At 39.8% G+C, this 20555-nt stretch overlaps 1 protein-coding gene across 1 annotated transcript; it reads left to right on the top strand.

Moving 5' to 3' along the window:
• Positions 1 to 8094: 8094 nt before the first annotated feature.
• pycr1b (pyrroline-5-carboxylate reductase 1b) lies at positions 8095 to 15370 on the top strand. The gene is made up of 9 exons (XM_037690228.1): positions 8095 to 8213; positions 8721 to 8814; positions 10136 to 10206; positions 10368 to 10547; positions 10714 to 10821; positions 10936 to 11049; positions 11985 to 12077; positions 12821 to 12984; positions 15113 to 15370. The coding sequence occupies exons 2-9, from the start codon at positions 8748 to 8750 to the stop codon at positions 15288 to 15290; spliced, it is 975 nt and encodes a 324-aa protein (XP_037546156.1). The 5' UTR covers positions 8095 to 8213; positions 8721 to 8747; the 3' UTR covers positions 15291 to 15370.
• The last annotated feature ends 5185 nt before the right edge of the window (positions 15371 to 20555 follow it).

Raw genomic sequence — 20555 nt, 5'->3', positions numbered from 1 at the left:
CAAACCCAAAGAACTGCAGAAGAAATTCAGCCCCCATGTTCCCTCAGACACACCCGGCTGAAGTGACACCCCATCGCTTTAAACAACCCCCTCCTTCCTGACATCCAGTCTGGTCTAAGCTGCCTCCTTCCACAGGAATATCTCACCCAGTAAAACACACTCCCTCGTCTTAACCTGCGGAGTAACTCATACTCATAGATTGGGTTTGTATGAAGTTATTTCATAAAGTCTGGATCACGGTGGTAAATCTGTCATGGCATCTGTGGTATTTCTGCCATCTGCAAACCCCACAGCCTCACGAGCTTCACCAGGCAGCCAAAAATAAACACGAGCCGTCCGCACTCATGCAGAAGTTGTGACACAGCGTTTATAAGAGGCCGGAGCCGCTCAAACGTCTCAGTGAAAGGCTTCTTAGCACTCCTTGAAGGAATGCATATCGCCCGCTGCCTTTCGTGCTAGAGCTTCAGACCAGCTTACTTTGAGAGCCGACAGTTGTTCTGGTTACACCTTGAAAATAACGTTATGCATGATCTCGTGATATTGCTAGATGCCGTTTGCAGAGTTGTGAATGACCCTCGGCTACTACCTCGTCAAATCTCAGCTCGATATCTGTAAAAATGGCTGACTTACAGCTAACAGAACTAACGGGTCAAACCAGCTACAGATCCTCTGACAGGTAAATAACACAGTTTAGAACAAGCTGTTCTCCTCCTCTTTTCTGTCCTTGGATTTTTGTCTCCTCAGATCATCTCTATTCTCCTTTTTGTCACCTGCTGTTGAAAGGGTGATCATATTTTTGCTCGTGCATGTGTGCGTTCCTTTGTCTGCCTAATATACAGTATGCCTTTTAATAGGCATAAAATATCTCATGAAACACTGGACAGGTTTGAACTAAACTAATCACTGGATGGACACACAGCTGATTAATTTTTGGACTTCGGCTCATTCAAGGTTTAAGCTTCAAGGTGACTTTATTGTCATTCGTATCACATGTGGTACATGAGGTGGAATGAAATTGTACTCAAGGTTCCAATTACATCTAAAAATAGTCATAATATATATATATAATTTTATTTTTTCCGTCTGCTCTCTTCTTCAGGGGTCACCACAGCGAACTAAGTCGCACGAAGACTTGGCAATAGTTTTTACGCCAGATGTCCTTCCTGATGCAAACACAGACTACCGAGCTACCACAGCCCTCTGTGTGGAGCAGAGAGCTGCCATCATAGGTGCCCAGGGGAGCAGATGGTGGGGGTTAAGTGCCTTGCTCAAGGGCCCAGAATGGGGCAAATGAAGGTGGAGGCAGGTGTGGGTGTTTCCTCTATTCCACCCACATTTTGATGTTGTCAGTACAGGCAGTTGAACCGGTGATCTTTCGATCACAGGCCCACCTTCTCTAACCTCTGCGCCACCACTCCCCTAATATAGCAATAATATAAACTATAAAAAAGAAACAGTATACAAGTATCTAAGATACACACTAAATAATAATAATTAATAAAACAGCAGCTTGAACATGAGTCTGTTGTGAGCAGATGAGTATGAATATATCAGCTTAAGGACAAAAAAGGACAAATAATGAGCTAAAATTTAGTTTGGCAGCAGCTGAGGCCGTCCCAACACATGCACAGAGTGCTAACACATTCTGCAGTATTGTTTTCATTTGTTAATAGTTTGCTGATGTGGCGTTGATGTAGGATCTGTGTGTAGCTCCTGAACGATGGGAATATGTCAAATAGTAACTGTGACACAAGGTGCATGCTGGGACAAAAAAACCTCCTGGTGCTCAGCAGTAAATCCAACACCAGCTGGCTGCTCTGGAGCAAATGTGACTCATCTCGTGGAGGACGTCATCGTGTGATTCAAAGATTTGAAACTTTACACATTCTGCTAGTTTTTATTTGTGATATACTGAATGACAAGTGACTACTGCGTGCACACGAGGAAAGCTAAAGGACATGGATGTGAAGAGGTCAAACTGTTATTATTAAGTCAAAGGTTGAGCCATGATGCTTCTGTCTGTGTGTTCTTAGTACTATTTAACAGATTAACTTCTGATTTAAGATGCTCGTCAACATCAGCAAGCCCAAAAACTGCTTTAACTCCGTCCGTTTGACACATATTGAGCTAATATTTGTGTGGTAGTAGCTGAGACTGATCCCCAGCTTCTTCTCTGAGCTTTAAATGATTGCACAAAATTTGTTTAAAAAGCTATTGGAGTCAATTCTTTTTGCCTCTTAGCTAAATATCTCTTGAGCCACATGATGGATTTTAATGAAACTTGTAAAAAAATAGTTATTGGATATACATCTACAGCTCAATAAACTTTGGAGCCAATCCAATTTAAGATGGCCGCCACAGCCAACTGATCTCAGCAAACACAAATATCTATATAATTCAGTCAATTGTGCAGTTATTGAACTAAAACTTGATATGGACGTAGCTGAGCATCACCCCCAACACATACTTGGAGCACTACACACTGCTCAAGATCTTGGCTAAAAACTCGTGTTTTAACTCTTGGTAATAATCCTATTTGTCTGTTAGCAAAATATGTCCTGAACCGCTGGACTCATTTTAACAAAATCCTAATAATAAGAAGAATTTCATGTACATCTACTACTGATTATATTTTGAAGTCACCCTAATCTAAGATGACTGCCACACCTTATAAACTTTAGCCAAGACAAAAGTGGCTGGGTCTCTGTCAGCTTTGCAGATAATGTATTTTAAACTCAGTGTTGAGCAGGCGGGTGATATGCATTCCTTCAAGTAATAGACGTTTCATTAAAGTTGCATTTACTTTAGTTGACAAGTTCTTTAGGGGGAGCTCTTCCCCCCAACACTGAGTCTGCAGCTGCACCGAGGCCTCTGCATTCAGCAGCTGTTTCAGTTTGAACTCTGTTTCCTGATGCGTCCAGACCTACAGCCACGTTTGACAGAAATGAGCTGTGACAGATGTCTGTCAAAACTGTCCCCTCTTCATTTTTAACATTTTTAGGGTGGGGGGGACTCAGGGCGACAGGGGACGGCTGGTTCTAGACTAATCTCTGCTGCAGCTTCCAGCCCCCTGAAGCTCCCGTTCAGAGAAACATGAGGAATTTTGTTGCCATCTGAATCTTTGGATGTTAGCTCACATCCTGAAACTGTCAACCCTTAAAGAACGTGTTTGATTACAGCCTGAGGTTAAAAGGTGGACAACGTTTTGCCTGTGTCTGTTTTTGTCTGTTAGCAAAACATCTCATGAACCACAAGATACATTTTAATGAAACTCTCAGAAACTAATCACTGGGTGTACATCTACAACTGATTAGCTTTTAGAGGCAACCTAATTCAAGATGGCCGCCTAAGCCAACTAACTTTATAAAGCACAAAATGGCTACAACTGAGTCAGATTTATAGATATTGAGATCAAATTTGATGTGGAGGTAGCTGAGAGTCATTCTTGCCACAATCTCTGAGCATGAACTTTTTCATTTTGTTATCGTCGCGATTTCTCATTTAAAACTTTAACAAAAAGCTGAAAGAAATGTGGAAAAGGGTCACATTTGAGGCAGATTATTTTTAAACTATAGTTTATTTGAGAATTAAACAATTTAAACCAGATTTGTACCTTTCATGTAATCTTTTGGGGGGTCTTTTTATAATTTTGAATTAAATTTTTGACCAATGAGAGACTGTGACAAAGTGACGATTCAGCACAGTCTGATGGCTTCCTTAGATACATAACTTTTGGCTTTTTTATATATGTAAATGTTTTTGTACAGTTCCCTGAGACGACTTCTGTTGTGACTTGGAGTTATATAAATTAATTTAATTGAAAAATCCAACATTTTTCAGTCAGGTCATCTGGACAGTTTATTTATTTTTTTTGTGCTGAAACGTTTCGGTTTCGATCCGGAAGGCTTCATCAGTCAAGGAAACACACAACAAAACTGATTCTTTCCCCAACAGCTTCCTCCAAAGTGGAACAAACCAGTTCTGCTTGTGATAAGATGGTCTCTTTGGTACGGTCTCAATGGAGGAGGGGGTGTACCAAAGAGACCATCTTAGCACAAGCAGAACTGGTTTGTTTCACTTTGGAGTAAGCTGTTGGGGGAAGAGTCAGTTTTGTTGTGTGTTTCCTTGACTGATGAAGCCTTCTGGATTGAAGGCGAAAAGTTTCAGCACAAAAAAAAAAAAGAAACTGTCCAGATGACCTGACTGAAAAATGTTGGATTTTATACCTGGATTATTGACCATGGACTTTGCTGTTAATTGAAAAATTTTTATTTTTATTTCCTGATGCATGCTCAATAATCCAAATCTAAAAAAGTTAAGTCTGGTCCTCTGGACAGGTTAAAAAAAAATTAAAAATTTGTAGAAATGTTTCGTCTTTCATCCGAAAGACTTCTTCAGTCTGGACGAAACGTTTCTACATATTTTTTGTTTTTTGAACCTGTCCAGAGGGACAGACTTAACTTTTTTAGAGGTTTCTTTTTATTGTTTTCCTGACCAATGAAATTTTTATCTTTATCAGCCATTTGAATTTTATTCACAAATTATGTGAAATGTATCCTTTATGAATAGATTTTTTAATTATTATGAGTATTATTGTTCTTCTTTCGGCTTTTCCCTCTTCAGGGGTCGCCACAGCGAGTCATCCTCCTCCATCACACTCACTCATCCTCACTCCAACTCCATGTCCTCTCTAACTGCATCCACGTATCTCCTCTTTGTCTTTTTCCAGGCAGCTGCATTTCTATTATCCTTCTACCAGTATACCCACTGTCCCTCCTCTGGACATGTCCAAACCATCTCAGTCTGGCCTCCCTAACTTTAACTCCCAGTTCAACCTGTGCTGTCCCTCTGATGGTCTAATTACTGTTAATGTGGACAAATACAAAGTAAAACTTTCATTAAAACACACAACACAGGATTAAAAACTATAATAAATGCAGACTTTTCTATTTGTTTTATTTGTTTGTTGTCTTGGTGACTGTGTTGTGTGTCATGGGAAATTCTTTATTAGTTTTGTACCTGACGTTAAAATAAGAGCTGACATTTACAACCAATGTTTTTACTTCTCTGCTGCTCTTTCTTTATAACCAGTCTTTGGCACTCATTCTGCAAAAAGAAGATGTAAAAACCTGAGGGAAAGATTTGATGTCTGTGCGTGATATTGAATCACACACAGGATTTTACTTTTGGATTTGCTTCAGGGTGGAAGTAACACTTCTGCTGTGACGTTTTCTGCTGGATGACAAACATTTGCTCTTTTGGGGCATTTGTATGGACCTCTCAGGGTTTCATCAAGAAACAAAGATATAACACACACGTACACACAGCCTGAGTCATGGATGGAGCAGACGCAGACGGTGGTGAGTTCTGCTCGTCAGTCGGACTGAGAAGAAGACTTTCAGGAGCGTTTCACAGAAATGTTCGGCGTGTTGAGGTGAAGTTTTGTCGGTGACTAATCCACAAGCGAAAGAAGAAACACTAAATGCCTCCGAATCTATCCAGAAACTGAAGCTAAAAAGAAGCTTTTGTGGATTATTTCTTGTTTTTTTTTTTGTGGACAAATGTTATAAATTCTGTTAATTTAATTTGCAAGTCATTTGAGTAAAAACATTTTTCAAGCTGGTCACATCTGAGAGACAGTCAGAAGCTTTTAAAATTAATCAGAAGACATATTTCTCCTCAGAACGTTCCAGTTTTATAAGCTTCACCATGATCCTCCTCCTTGGATGTCCATTTTCATTTTTTTTTTTTTTTTTTTGCTGATTCAGCTCAACTTCTGCAGTGACTGACTGACTGCTGCAGCTTTTTTAAACCAATGCAACCTTTAGTTTTTATTATTAGTCCAAGTTGGTTCCCGTAACTGAGGAACCTGATGACCTCCACTGTGGAGGTGACACTTCCCTCATGAGTGAAATTAAAACCTGTGTTTAAAAATCTGTAAAATGTAGCTTCAGATTAAAACTGAATCAAATGAGTTGATTTGAGGAGAACCAAACAGTTTCCTGATTTGTATATATGTCCATCTGACTGAGCTCGTCTCCAAACAGCTGGTGCTCTCAGAGGTCGGCCTCGGACTTCTGCTTCATATATAGACACAGGCGCTCACTCAGTCTGCATTCCTGTGAGGGAATAAACGTGGTCCCTCAAAGGGGAAATACCACTTCCTCCCGTGGAGCGTAACTTTAGCCCGGAGTGGCACGGTACGGCATGATCAGTATCCAAGAAGGAGGCAGGCAGTTTAATGAGAAGAGCAGACCCAACAATATGCCCAGTAAAGATGATAGCCTCAAACTGGCAGCTAGAGGCCAAGTCCAAGATGTCTGAAGACACAGATGAGTGGATTATCATCTGAGTGAGGGATTGTGGTAGCTCAGTGGTCAGTGTCATGGTCTAATTATCCTGAGGTTGCAGGTTCAAGTCCAGGTTGTGTCTAAATTGAGCATGCACTTATCTTATTTCAAGATCTGGAAATAACCAGTTGTTTTTTTTTTTTGTTTAAACTTTTTGTGTAAAACTTCATATTTACTGTTTGACATGCCTGTATGTTTATAAAGGGGAAAAAAGTGAAAATTTACCTGAATGATCATGTTTTTTTTTATTCAAACCTGCCAACAACAAAACAAAAGTTGCATATACGCCTGCGGTTCCCAAGGCTGGAACCGAGAGCACACTTTGGTCTCAAAACATCCAGTTTGGGGTCTTGAGGTGATTTTCAGAAACAAATAAAATGACTGCTAGAGCACCTCTGATTTAACTTTACTGATATCAGAGATAAAACATGCATAAGTAAATAAAAATAGTCTAATGGTGGTTGTGGACGGCAGCAAGGTGGCGCAACTGGTAGAGCTGCTGCCTCTCAGCGAGCAGGTCCTTGGTTCAAACCCCGGTCCAGGGGCCTGGAGTTTGCATGTTCTCTCTGTGCATGTGTGGGTTTTCTCCGGGTGATCCGGTTTCCTCCCACAGACCAAAAACATGCATGTTAGGCTGATTGGTAACTCTAAATTGTCCCTAGGTGTGAGTGAGAGAGTGAATGGTTGTTTGTCTCGTTTGTCTCTATGTGTCCCTGTGATGGACTTGAGACCCATCCAGGGTGTACCCCGCCCCTCGCACAGTGATTGCTGGACATGGGCACCGGTGACCCCTGTGACCCAAAATGGAATAAACGGGTAAAGAAAATGGATGGATGGATGGATGGATGGTTGTGGTCATTATGCCCTTATTTAATAAGCCCAGTTACAATGTTTGCCCACCTTAACCAAATAAAGTAAGGCTCACAAACATTGGAGAAAAATATTCTCATTTTATCTTACTTACTCAAAAAGAACCACACTTGACAGCAGGAGAAATTTTTTTAACCTGTATGTACTTACAAGGTCAGATTTTCAGGCCAGGTTACATAAATATATAGAAAGTGCACACATGAAGACCAATCACGAAAATCTGCCGTACGTGAGCTGTCTCCCCAGCTTGTTTTTATACTCTTATCATTTCAGCGAAGTTCACAGAGTGCAGGAGGTGTCCTTGGAGCCAGCTGCATGCTGTAGCCTCACCCAGCTCCTCATCCAGCTTTCTACCAACCCAAACATATGGTTCATGGGCAGAGTTAACATCCTCAGCCATAGTAGTTAAAAACATCCATAACCTTTGACTAAAAATTCCCTAACAAGTTTTCGCTGCTGTTTTTTCATTAATCATAAACTGAAAAGTTTGGAAACCATTGACCCATAAGCTGTCATTAAAAAAAGTGTGACAATTATAAAACACATCTGAAACAGAAAAATTGTGACGCCAAATGAGACCTGTGTCCACACAGTAAAACTTGTGAATAAGTTAAACTGTTCAAACCTGAGTTTGGTTCGGCTCAGTAGAAACAGTACAGTTTATGATAAATATGACCCACTTTCCATCTATGTTCTTTTACTTGACCCCCATCCTCTTTGGATTATGTCTGTGAGAAGAATGATGCAACTGGGCGTGTCGGACAGTAAGCCCCGCCTTTAGTTTATCATCTAGTTTTTTTATTGGTCAGCGTCTCAGTTAGTCTCTTCGTGATTGGTCAGGATCTCTGTCATCAACCGCATGTGGGTTGAGTCAAAAGAAAAGCCACGTTGAAGCAACGCAAGAAGATTTATGGGGTACTTTTGGATCTCAGAAGATAACGGTTTCGCCGACAACTTTCTACCAACGCAGAAACTTCCACTAAATTATTAAAGGTAAGGTATATTTGGTTGTTCATATTTATTTACCTAATGCTTCAATCATTTTTGAAAACCGAACTAGCAAAGCAGCAGCCGGTTTACGCAGCTAGCAAGGAGCTAGTATCATCTTAAATTAGCAGCTTCCCTGGAGGGGATTATTCTGTGGCTCAAACATTTAAACAGTTAAATTTGAATTGTCTTGCAAGGTTGTAAAGTTAAAGACTTTAATAATAAAGTAGAGTTCAACGTGTTCAGCTGGGCTCATAATCAGATTGTTAATACTAGAAATATTAATTGAATAAGTCATGTTTATCAGTAAATATTTCTATACCAGCTCCAGGATTTTCCCACATCTTATAGCGACTCCATCTTAATTTTACTGTAACATTGTTGTATTATAAATGTTAATTATATAGTAATAATTTGTGTTAACTGACAGGAGTAACGGTCTGCAGCAGCTTTCTGTTTGTTTGTTTGTTTGTTTGTTTGTTTGTTTGTTCTTTTGTTTGTTTGTTTTGCCAGGTCTGAAGTGCCACATCATCTGTCAGGATGAGTGTTGGGTTTATTGGAGCAGGCCAGCTGGCTCATGCCCTGGTAAAAGGTTTCACTGCTGCAGGTGAGATTTGCTGAACTTCAGTAAAGACACATTATGTCCTCGTTAAGTTATTTTTATTCTCTTTGGTCATTTCACGTCTCTGTCAACTGCTTCATCAGAACCTTTTAGGACCAATCCAAGATCCTTACGAGCAGTCTGCTGCTGAATACTTTACAAAATGTACATCGCTGCTAAAATCTATTTACCAGTATAGATTTTGTTTTATTAATGCATGTAAATTAAGTTGTAAAATTTAGTTGTAATAGCTTTTTTTTGCATTCACGTTCTTTTAGATCAGTCAAACTTTATTTATTAAGCTCCTTTCATACAATGGCGTGTAGCACAAAGTGGTTTACAACAGAAAAATCTAAACATTTAAAGCAAACAAATCACTCATGGAAATTAACTTAAACTGCAATATAAGCTGTAAACGGATCAAATCCACACTCACTGATCCTCTTCAGTCATTCATGCTTTAACGAATGGAAAAATAGAACAAAAACTACTATTGTTTCCCTAAAAATTAATCCGTAATGTATGCTGAGTAACAATAAGTAATTATGATTATTTAACTTTCTTATAATTTCATTTAAAGACAAGCTATAAATATGACAGAACTACCAGTTTGCAAAGAATATAAGACTTGCGGACATTTGAAAATGAATAAATAAAAATGAATCTAAAAGCCAGACTGAATAAACAAGTCTGGAGTTTGTTTTTTAAAACATGAATACTAAAGAACTTGAAGCACATGCCAACACGTTTGATAAACAATTCATAAAGAAAGGTTTTATTTTGGGCAACATTTTATAAAATAAGCTAATTCTCAGCTACACAGGTTGGAATAATCTAAACTGAAGGCATCTACAACTAATCAGTTTTTGGTTTATTTTTTTTAAACCTTCAACTTGATTTGTTAAAATAGTCATTGTCTTTCTGTCTCATGTTTGAAATTAAGGTTTTCAGTGTTAATTTACCTGCCATCAGGTGTGTCTTCAATCAGTGTCTTCAAACTTAACGGTATTTTTTTTATCTTATTTTTTGTTAAGAAGTGCTTTATTTATTTTATTTTTAGGGCTTAAGGGTTTAATGTTAAACAAATTCAGAGAATCATTATCTCAGATTAGGTAGCATTAAGAGGACTACGTACATTTAAAAATGACTAGTTTATTGTTCACAGTTGTGTAATTTGGCCAATGTCTTTGGAGGGTGTGTTGGAGCATTCTTTGCTTCTTCTTCAGCTGCTGTAATGTGAATTTCCTCTTCCTGCTTCCTTTCTGTCTTGTTGTTTAAAATCCATTTCGCTCACTTAGATGTCACTTCTTCTTGTCTTTGTCTGCAGGTGTTATTGCAGCACACGGGATTACAGCCAGCTCTCCAGACGCAGACCTGCCCACAGTGACGGGGCTGAGGGTGAGCACCGTAGTTTTTAATGTTTTCTGGACATGGTAACGATGAGAGCTTTTAGGAAAGGAATGAGCCTGTTCAGTAGTTGAGAATGACTGATTGCTGCTGTAAAAAAAAAAAAACTTTCTAAACTACTAACTAGCCCTGATTTTTTTCTTTTCTTGTAGAAAATGGGGGTGAACTTGACAAGCAGCAACAAAGAGACTGTCAACAAGAGTGATGTGCTCTTTCTGGCTGTGAAGCCCCACATTATCCCCTTCGTTCTGGATGAGATCGGCCCAGACATTGAAGACCGTCATCTTATAGTCTCTTGTGCTGCAGGTGTTACCATCAGCTCTATAGAGAAGGTAAAAATCGCTCACTGTCACTCTGAAATACTGGCACTCTATACTTTACAGACGTTTGATGACCGTAGTGTTCAAGCCTTTGTTGTGTTTTTTTTAACATGTAAAATAAAACTGTTGCTTCTTATCTCTTGCATACTTTTCTCACATTTTCTTTGTAACTGAGCAGAAGCTGCTTCAGCACCGTTCCGCTCCTAGAGTCATGAGGTGTATGACAAATACTCCGGTGGTGGTGCGAGAAGGCGCTACTGTGTATGCAACAGGGACACATGCAGAGGTAAAGAGTCTTCTGTTTAAATAGAAGGAAGCATTAAAATAATGTTAAGACAAGTTGAGCAGGAAAGTTCTGCTTTATAAATAATTATAAATCCGATTTTTGTGCTTATTTTAGGTGGAAGATGGTAAGTTGCTTGAGCAGCTGATGGCCAGTGTTGGTTTCTGCACGGAGGTGGAGGAGGACCTAATTGATGCTGTCACCGGACTGAGTGGCAGCGGACCCGCCTATGTGAGTTACAGCTTTTGTTTTCTTCTGTAATGCTGTCTGTGTGTGTAAGACGTGGGGGATCCAGGCTTTTATCCTCACATCAAGGCCTGGAATGAGCAAAATATTCTGTAGACTGACTGGAGTTTGTCGCAGAGCTGATGAATGCAACATTGCTGTTAAAATCTGGCAAGTCTTGTAGCATAAACCTATCACAGAACCTGTAAATAATTTATTATTTTAAACTGCACACTGTAAGTGGCTGAGACTTTTAATTATTTCAAAAGGGGTCTGATATGGTAGAGAGAAGGCTACATTTATGTATTTGTGGAGTGATGGGGATGAAGAACCAGTCTTGAGGTGCTTTTCCACCTTGTTTTTCTTAATGTGAGCTCTAACCAGATGCTTGCTGCAGCCTCTCCTTTATAATTCATGCTGCAAGAACACGTTATGTCAGTTTCCTGCTTTGAATTTCTGAACTGTGGAAAAAAGTCTTGACCAAACTGCTTGAACAATCTTTGGAATATCTCAAGCACGTACTGATGAATGAAAACGGTTGTAAGCTTTGCTTACAAAACCAGGACTGTTGCTTTCAACCATAATGAAGAACTTTAAAGGACGGCAGATTCCAAAAATATTAATTTCAGCGTTCATTGCACGAGTGCAAGTTGTTGTTTTTCAGTCTTTGTTGCTAAAATGGTAAGAACGCAAACCCTTAGTTTGCTCTGTTGGTCAAGAATGACCAAAAAACTGACCAAAGTGTTGCACATCATGATTTTAGCTTGAAGATAGTTAATAGGAAAGGAGATAAGATAATTATAATTTTTTCCAATTAAAAGTTCCTGTTAAAAAACACGAGAGAGCCTAGCTGTAAGAACTTGTATTCCCATGTCTATATTTCCAAACCTCAGTCCGTCCTGCTTTAAGCTGATGGGGGCGTGTCTGTATGTTCTGAACAGGCGTTCACAGCCCTGGATGCTCTTGCAGATGGAGGCGTGAAAATGGGTCTGCCCAGGAGACTCGCTGTCAGGCTAGGAGCCCAGGCCATGTTGGTGAGTAGCTGGTATATTTTTAGTTTATCTGATGTCCGTGGGTCTTGTGTTGTATTCGTTCTCATTAATCTGCTGCTTTATGCATGAGACAACAACAAAAATCATCAGAAATCAGCTGCTGGTAACTTTAAAGAACAGTAATTATTAAGTTTAATAATGGGCGACTTGTGTTGAGTGATTTACTAAAATGGAAGCGCAGGGGAATAAGTGGTTCTGCATCAACAGATTTTTAATTTAGTTCTGTCACATCCTGATGCATGCTCAATAATCCAGGTTAAAAAATCAAAAAAGTTAAATCTGGTCCTCTGGACATTCAAAATACAAAACAACAACAGTAGAAATGTTTCGTCTTTCATCCGAAAGACTTCCTCAGTCTGAGGTGCTGTATTCAGCTCAGTCTTATAAATAGTTCTATCACACTATTAAACTTTTAAACAACTGTCAGTAAAAATAGTATTGGTTCTAATTTCTTTCTGCAAAAGTCTGTTCAGATAGTCCTGTGTTAAATGAAGTAAAGAATTGTCTTTTGTTTACCCTCGTCTGTGGTGAAGCACGCCAATGATGTTCTTATTTATTTCAATCACATTGCAGCTTCAGGACAAACAAAATAAAAAAATTAAAAATTAAATCGACCTCAATTTTTTAAATTTTTTATTTGCAGAGAATCTAACAAGTGGAAACAAACGACTCTTGCGTCTAAGTTCAGCATTCAATACATTTTCTTTCTGGCTTGTCCCCCCCAGGGAGCAGCTAAGATGCTGCTGGACTCGGAGCAGCATCCGGGACAGCTGAAGGATAACGTGTGCTCACCAGGGGGCGCCACCATCCACGCCCTACACTTCCTGGAGAGCGGCGGCTTCCGGAGCCTCCTGATCAACGCAGTTGAGGCTTCATGCATCAGGACGAGGTAAGAAACACACTATTACAGTATTACAAAAATGTAGACTACACCACTGGGTAAGACTGTTTAAAAATGTCAAACTACACGTCTAAATTTAAATTTGTCTGCCCCAATGTTCGTTGAGACATTGTGAGTCTGAGCTCATGACATTCAAGTCTTTACTTTATTAATGTTCTTTTTATTTCAGACAAATTTAACAAACCTACAGTTGATCAAAAGTTGAAGTCAGGTTACCAGAGTTTATGTCTTTTTTTACAGATTGTTAAAGGATAATAAACTGTAAAGACGTTAAACGTAAGAAATGTTAAAAAAATACCGTACTCAAATCTTAGCTGTCCCAGTAAGTATTTGGTGTTTCCATCACACAACAATTATGAAGCTGTTCTTATGCTCTTGTTTTATTTTTTACAAACGTAACAGAGAATGCTGAGTCAGCATTCAGACTTACTTCCTGTTTATAGTTTCTTCCACATTATTTGTAATTAAACTGCTTTTGCATACTTTGTGCTATTTTAGCTATTCAAGTACCAAAATGATACCAAATGGTCATTTGTGCTTTGACTTAATATTTGCAACGTCTTATACTTTTTGACTTATTTAACTTTATTTACTAAAGTTAGAGAGGCCAGACTGAGATGGTGTGGACATGTCCAGAGGAGGGACAGTAAGTTTATTGGCAGAAGGATGTTAGAAATGCAGATGCCAGGAGAAAGACAGAGGAGATACATGGATGCAGTTAGAGAGGACATGGAGGTAGTTGGAGTGAGGACAGAGGATGCAGAGGACAGAGTGACATCCCATCCAACTTTATTTATAAAGCTCTTAAACAAACAGAGAGGACCAAAGTGCTGTACAGACAAGTAAAAGAAAAACACACACAAAAGGAATAAAATACAAAAATCAGATTAAAAGACATAAACAGCTATGCATTTACAAGAATTAAGAACAATTAAAGGATAATCAAATAAATAAGTAACAATAATGAATTCACCATCTCACATGGAGGAGGATGAATTGATGTGGCGACCTCTGAAGAGGGAACAGCTGAAAGAAGATTAACAAATTTTCCCTCAGAGAAACAGCGATTTTGTTAGTTATTGACGTAGTTCTCTGAAAATTACATCAGCCCATTTCATCACATATTTGTAGCCGCACAGCGGTGCGGTTATCAGAGCTGTCACCTCTCAGCTTAAACGTTGCAGAATTGTCTCCCGGCCTGGGACCGTTCTGTGTGGAGTTTACATGTTCTCCCTCTGCACACTTGGGTTTTCTCCGGGTACTCCAGTTTCCTCCCACAGACACAAAATGAGTACGTTAGGTTAACTGAATAACTGTCACTAGGTGAAAGTGAGTGACTGTTAGTCTCTTTGTCCCTGTTATGGACTGGGAGTCCCCTGCAAATAAAGAAAATGGATAGAGTGTGTGTGTGTGTGTGTATACGTTTCCCCTTTTTTTTCTCATATTGTGCTTTATTTATTTATTTTGACATGATTTTGTTAATTTTAGCTTTTGAATACCTTTAGCTTCTAGTTATGGTTTTGCAACAATTTTGCCAAGTTGAGGATTTAATAGCAGTTTTGTTACCGATAATTTTAGCGTTTTGGTACCATTTAGCTACAGTTAAGGTTTTAACAATGGTTTTGTTGATTTTTAGCTAATGTTCTGATTGTTTTACCTAACAGTTCATCCATCCATTAATTAGCCTTACCTGCTTCTTCTTTTCTGGGTCGTGGGGTCACTGCTGCCCATATTACTGTGTGAGAGGCGGGGACACCTTGGACAGGTCACAAGTCCATCACAGGGACACATATAGAGACCAATGAGACAAACAACTCATCTCACTCACATGTAGTTACCAATAAGCCTAACATCATGTTTTTGGTCTGTGGGAGGAAACTGAATTACCTGGAGAAAACCCACACAGCACGGAGAGAAGTTGCAAACTCAACCCAGAAAGGTCTCTGGCCAGGATTTGGTCTAGCAACCTTCTCTAAGAGGCGACAACTCTACCATCTGTGCCACCGTACCGCTACTTAACAATTAAGTTACCAATAATTCAAACTGCATTTTTGCATAAGATGCTGTTTCTCTAGTTTTATCGTGCACCTAATGGTTTTGTGTCCCCTCGCTTCAGAGAGCTGCAGTTTCTCGCAGACCAGGAGCGCATCTCCCCTGCAGCCATTAAGAAAACCACGCTGGACAAAGTGCTGCAGCAGCCCGGAGTCTCAGTCAGCGGCGTCGGGAATGGGAACGGCAGATCAGGACTCAACCTGTTCAACAATCGCAGCTCTGGCCTCAAAAAGAAGAACTGAGAACAAAAAAACCAGCCACGCAGACAAACAGGTCACAGGTTTAGGTGTGCCAATGTGCACACGTCTCCAAACAGCCGATCGACTCTAAAATTAAATCAGACTCTGGACCGTGTTGAAGTTGCATCTAAATTAATCTATTCAGTTTACTTGAAAAACAAATGACATGTTACACACAGACTGTGCACGGCTACAGGGTTGCCGTCTACATGGAACACAAATCCAGAAGCATTGGGGCTGTTAAACGGTAACGACCCAGTGGGCCATCATGGGGTTCTGGTATACACCAGCCAACAGATGGCTGATGGGATATAAAGCTGTAATGTTTGTTTCTTCGAATGTTTGTCTTTAAAGGGCAGACGCCCCGTGAATCAGTATGTACTTCGCCTTTTTTTAAAGTATCATTTTTATTTGTTATTCCATTAAAAACCATTTGGAATAAATTTATTAGTTTCATTTTTTGTTGTAAGAGCCAAAGGAACTTTTTACCATTCTCTCAGCAGTGAAAGTGTATTTATCTTTAAGCGCCACAATAAAATAATTTAAACAATGAAGCAGAATCTGTGAACCATCAGTGTCCTGCTTCAATCTGAAAATAATCTAATTGACATCACATGTCAGCTAAAAAAAGAGTTACATTAATCCAATTAGTATTATTTAAATAGGAAAAGCTATTTTATGGGATTTTTTTCATTTTCTTTGTATATGTTTCTCTGAAGCTCTGCTTTATATCACCTGCCACTGAAAGCACCTGCAATAACCAAATTAAAGATGGCCGCCACAACTAACTGACCTTAGAGAACACAAAATTGGCTGTAATTCAGTCAGTTTTCAAGTTATTGAACTAAAATTTGGTGTAGTAGCTGAGAGGCATTCACAGCACATACTTGTTCTGCGAGCTTTTGGCTTAAAACTTTAGCATTAACTGTTGGGATCAACCCTTTTTGTCAGCAAAATATCTCATTTTACACAGGATAGGTTTTAATGAGACTTTCATAAAGTCATCACTGGGAATATATCTACAGCTGGAAAGCTTTTGGACTGAATCAAATTTGAGATGGCTGCCGTAGCTAATCGATCTGAGCTGGCAAAAACAACTCTTTACTCTGTTTAACGTAGTTATAATTTGATGTGGTAGTCGCTGAGAGTGATTTACAAAACATACTCTGAGTGTGAGATTGTTCAAAACAGTATTTTCAAGGTTTGACCAGAGCAGCTACAGCTCAGTCATCTTTTAGCATTATAGGTCTTTCAATGAATGTTAGTCTTTGGGTTTTTCTGTAGTTTTTACCTTTCACCTGTGAGTTTGCTCCCCGGCCACCAGATGGTGCTGTTTGTTCAGTGTGACTGCCTGAAGATCAAATTACCCTCTTCATGTTGCAGCCAGTTCACAGTGACTTAAACTTGACCCTAACCTTGCTTTAAATATATCCACACTTCCTTGGTTGTTACAGCTTGAGCTGCGTTGCCGTTTCACCCACTCGTCGCTCACATCTCGTGTCTTTATTTTTTGTCTTCTCTGGTGTGCCACTGCCTCCTGAATTCTTTCCCCAATCAAATCCCTCTTCAGCTAAAATTAGGCTGTGCCTTAAATAAAAAGAGGTAAACGTTTTTCCTCACCCGCCATGAGGTGCATTGTGATTGGCTGTTCTAAGAGGACACGCAGTCCAGTTTTAGAAAGTCTGTCTGTGGGCCGTTTGACTGGTGAGGCTTCTCTCCACAGTTACAGGCTGTGACAAGTGACGGACCTTTTCATCATAGTGCAAGAATACGTCATTGCAGTTAAATCCCCCACTTTTCACACTTTAGCTCTACTACTTTGATATGGATTTGGTGTACTAAACAAACATTATACCACCCTCTTATTTCTTTAAACCTTACCTCCAAGAAGCCAGAACTTCTTGTATTTTTAAAAGTGGTCTTGATCGATCGTTCTTCAGACCTTTGCTGTGAACTTTTAGCTGCTTTTCATCTCACTTTTTGCTCATACGTTGTACCTGAACATGACAACATGTAGTTGAAGTGTAAGCTTAAAGATAATGAAAGTGGACAAGTGGAGGACAAAATAAAGAATGTTTTTATTCTTTTTTTTTTTAAGTATTCCCACCTCTAGAACATTTACACATTTCATCTCGTCACAATTGTAGCACGGTGGATCAGTTGGTAGAGCTGTTGCCTCTCAGAGAGAAGGTCGCTGGATCGAGGCCTTTCTGGGGGGAGTTTGCATGTTCTCTCCGTGCATGCGTGGGTTTTCTCCGGGTACTCCAGTTTCCTCCCACAGACCAAAAACCTGCATGTTAGGCTGATTGGTAACTCTAAATTGTCCCTAGGTGTGAGTGAGAGAGAATGGTTGTTTGTCTCGTTTGTCTCTATGTGTCCCTGTGATGGACTTGTGACCTGTCCAGGGTGTCCCCTGACTCTCGCACAGTAATAGCTTGATATACAGTGATCCCCGTGACCCAAAAAGGAAGAAGGGGGTAAAGATAATGGATGGATGGATATTTACAAATGAAAAAAATTAAGGGGTGTGCTTTTGTGTTTAGCCCCCTTTACTCTGATACCCACAACTAGTGCAACCATTTTCCTTCAGAAGTCACCCGATCAGTAAATAGTGTGTGTAAATTCTGCTGTTCTGTTAAGACTTTGGAGGTTTGTTACAGAACATTAGAAATCAAACAGCATCATGAAGCCCAAGGAACCCACTAGACAGCTCAAAGATAAAGTTGTATAAACGTTTAAAGCTGGGTTAGGTTATGAAACAATAACTCAAGCTTTGAACATCTCATGAAGCACTGTTCAGTCCAACAAAGTTCATGCCCAATCATCCAGGTACCAAATCCAATAATTCTCAGTTAGGTCATCTGGACAGTTTCTTTTTTATAGAGACAGTCCATCATCTGAACATATAAAGAGAATGATTCATCTAAAAACCAGGACATGGCTGTCCACCTAAACTAACAGGCCTGGCAAAGGGGAGCATTAATCTGTCAAGCAACCAGCTCATGGTAACTCTGGAGAAGCTGCAAAGTTACAGAGAGCTACTGGTAACAACTATTAGTCAAGCACTCCACAAATCTGTCCTTTATAGACCATAAGACGGTCCAGTTTGTAGTTAATACAAACCATGTAGGGGCATAGTAAACACGTGGAACAATGTGCTTTGGTGAGATGAGAGCAAAATGTAACTTTTTGGCCTAAATGCAACACGTATGTGGCAGCAAACTAACAGTGCACATCACCCTGAACGCAATATCCCTGCTGTGAAATACATTGGGGGCAGCATCATGCTGTGGGGAGGCTTCTTTCTCCTGAGAGATGCAGCATCCTCCTGTAAATAATCTGCTGCATGGCAAGTTTTCAGCAAATAGCTCTTTGGGAAACACCTTGTCGGTGCTAAAATACTACTTTGTGTTTGTCAAAGTAAAGTGCGTTCTCAAATATAATTTTTTATCTACTCCAAGCACCAGTAAAACAACAGGTCTGTCAGGGTTTTCCCAGAGCTTGATATCCACCATGAATTGCAGAAGTTACCAAGAAAAAAGCTCAACACGAAGCTCACAGTAAATATTGACTCGGTATACATTTTATATATTTGCCAAAGACAAAAATCTAAACACAGGTTATAAATGGAAGGATGAACTGAGACTATTTAATGATTCGGGTAATTCTGTTCAATGGGTCAACAAAAACACAGAGTCACATTCAACATGTAAAACTCCCAAAGCACATTTCTGTTTCTAAACTTTGTGCTTGAGTTGTTTTATGTCCTCAAATTGAACAAACTTCTATGATTTTTTTTTATGACTCTTCTTAAAGAAACTGCCAGTAAGTAGAACCTGCATTTTTGTGAAGAACAATACGACAAGAAAAAAGTTATTTTAAAGAAATCAGAAGCAGACAAAGTACAAATTCAGAAATCTTTATTACCAGTAGTTGCTGTAAGTTCAGACACTACGTTTCAGTGAGATTTGTATTTTAGTGTGATAGTGGAGGACAATGATGTCTCATTTAAGGGTGTATTAGGAGAGCAGCTACAGCAGACTTCAGGTCTGTGGAATATTTCTTAAATATTCAGACCCGTTCCTGCGCTCCGAGTTACTACATTTTGGATTAACAGGTGCAACTTAGTGTTGAAGTGAGATAGGTTTGTATTCAGGTAATTTACAGGTACATAATGATGGAAAAATGTGGAAGAGGAGTGGTGGTTTGTGAAGAGCCATGTCCTTTTTATAATTGGACAATTTGAAGCTGTAAGATTAGTTTATTTTCCTTAAACCAATACGCACGCACCAGTGTCGTTTGATTAAACGGCACCCTGCATGCTTTTTGTGTTTATTTGTTCATGCAGTGGTTTTTCCTCTACTGCTGGCACTGAAGTGTCTGGATAATCCCCCTCTTGTTCAACGCTCGCTCCTGCCACAGTCTGTTGAGATTAGCCACTCCGTGAGAGACATTTATTTGTCTCTCCTTATTAGATTCCTGTCGCCTTTTGCTGCTTTGAGTGCCTTTCTCCTTCCGAAGGTGAGAAAGAGGTGCTCTGTGTCAATCATCCTGACACCAGCTGAGGGTCGAAGAAGGCAGTTCGGTGGTGGATAATCCTGAGCTCAAAGTTTGTTCGATTGTATGTGTTTGACAATATGAGAGACTGCGTGTGCTCCAGCCTTGCATGAGATCTGGATCCACAGGTAGGCCAGATGCTGCCTGTCATCTCCATTCAGTCAGTGAATTCAATGACCTTTGCAGCAACATGGCTGTTTGCCAGTGTACAGAGGTGCACCAGAAACTAATAATAATAACAACCATAACCTAAATTTATTTAATGCCTTTCATTAGACCCATGGATGCTTCTTAAACAAAAAGTCAGAATAAGAACAAACAACAAAAGAGTCAGTTCAAAGTTCAAGGAATGGGTTCTTTGAGTCCTGCCACCCAAGGAGGAAGCTCATTTCAGCTACGTATCCAGGATTCTCCTCCGTAGACTCACCATCTTAAGGTAGTGAAGGTGAACCTGGGAGGGTAGTGAAGACGAGTACCCCGTGAACCTGGGGGCTATGTGACTTTGATGACAGAGGAGCACCACATTAGTCAGAAGACTCTGTCCAGAAGAAGGAGACTGAGACATGCCTCTGAAGCCAGGCCTGGTGGTCAAACCTTGGATCCTAGGACCCAGCTGGGCCAAGCCTGAAAGAACTACATGAAGCCTTTCCATGGACAGAGAGCTACAGAGAGAGCCGTCAAGGTCAGGTGTGATTTAAGTCAGGTGACAGG

Source organism: Nematolebias whitei, chromosome 16 (genome assembly GCF_014905685.2).
Source record: "Nematolebias whitei isolate Nwh7 chromosome 16, NemWhi1, whole genome shotgun sequence".
Classification (NCBI taxonomy): Eukaryota; Metazoa; Chordata; class Actinopteri; order Cyprinodontiformes; family Rivulidae; genus Nematolebias; species Nematolebias whitei.
Note: the sequence above shows the minus strand (reverse complement) of the source record. Positions and strands in the feature narration are given on the sequence as shown.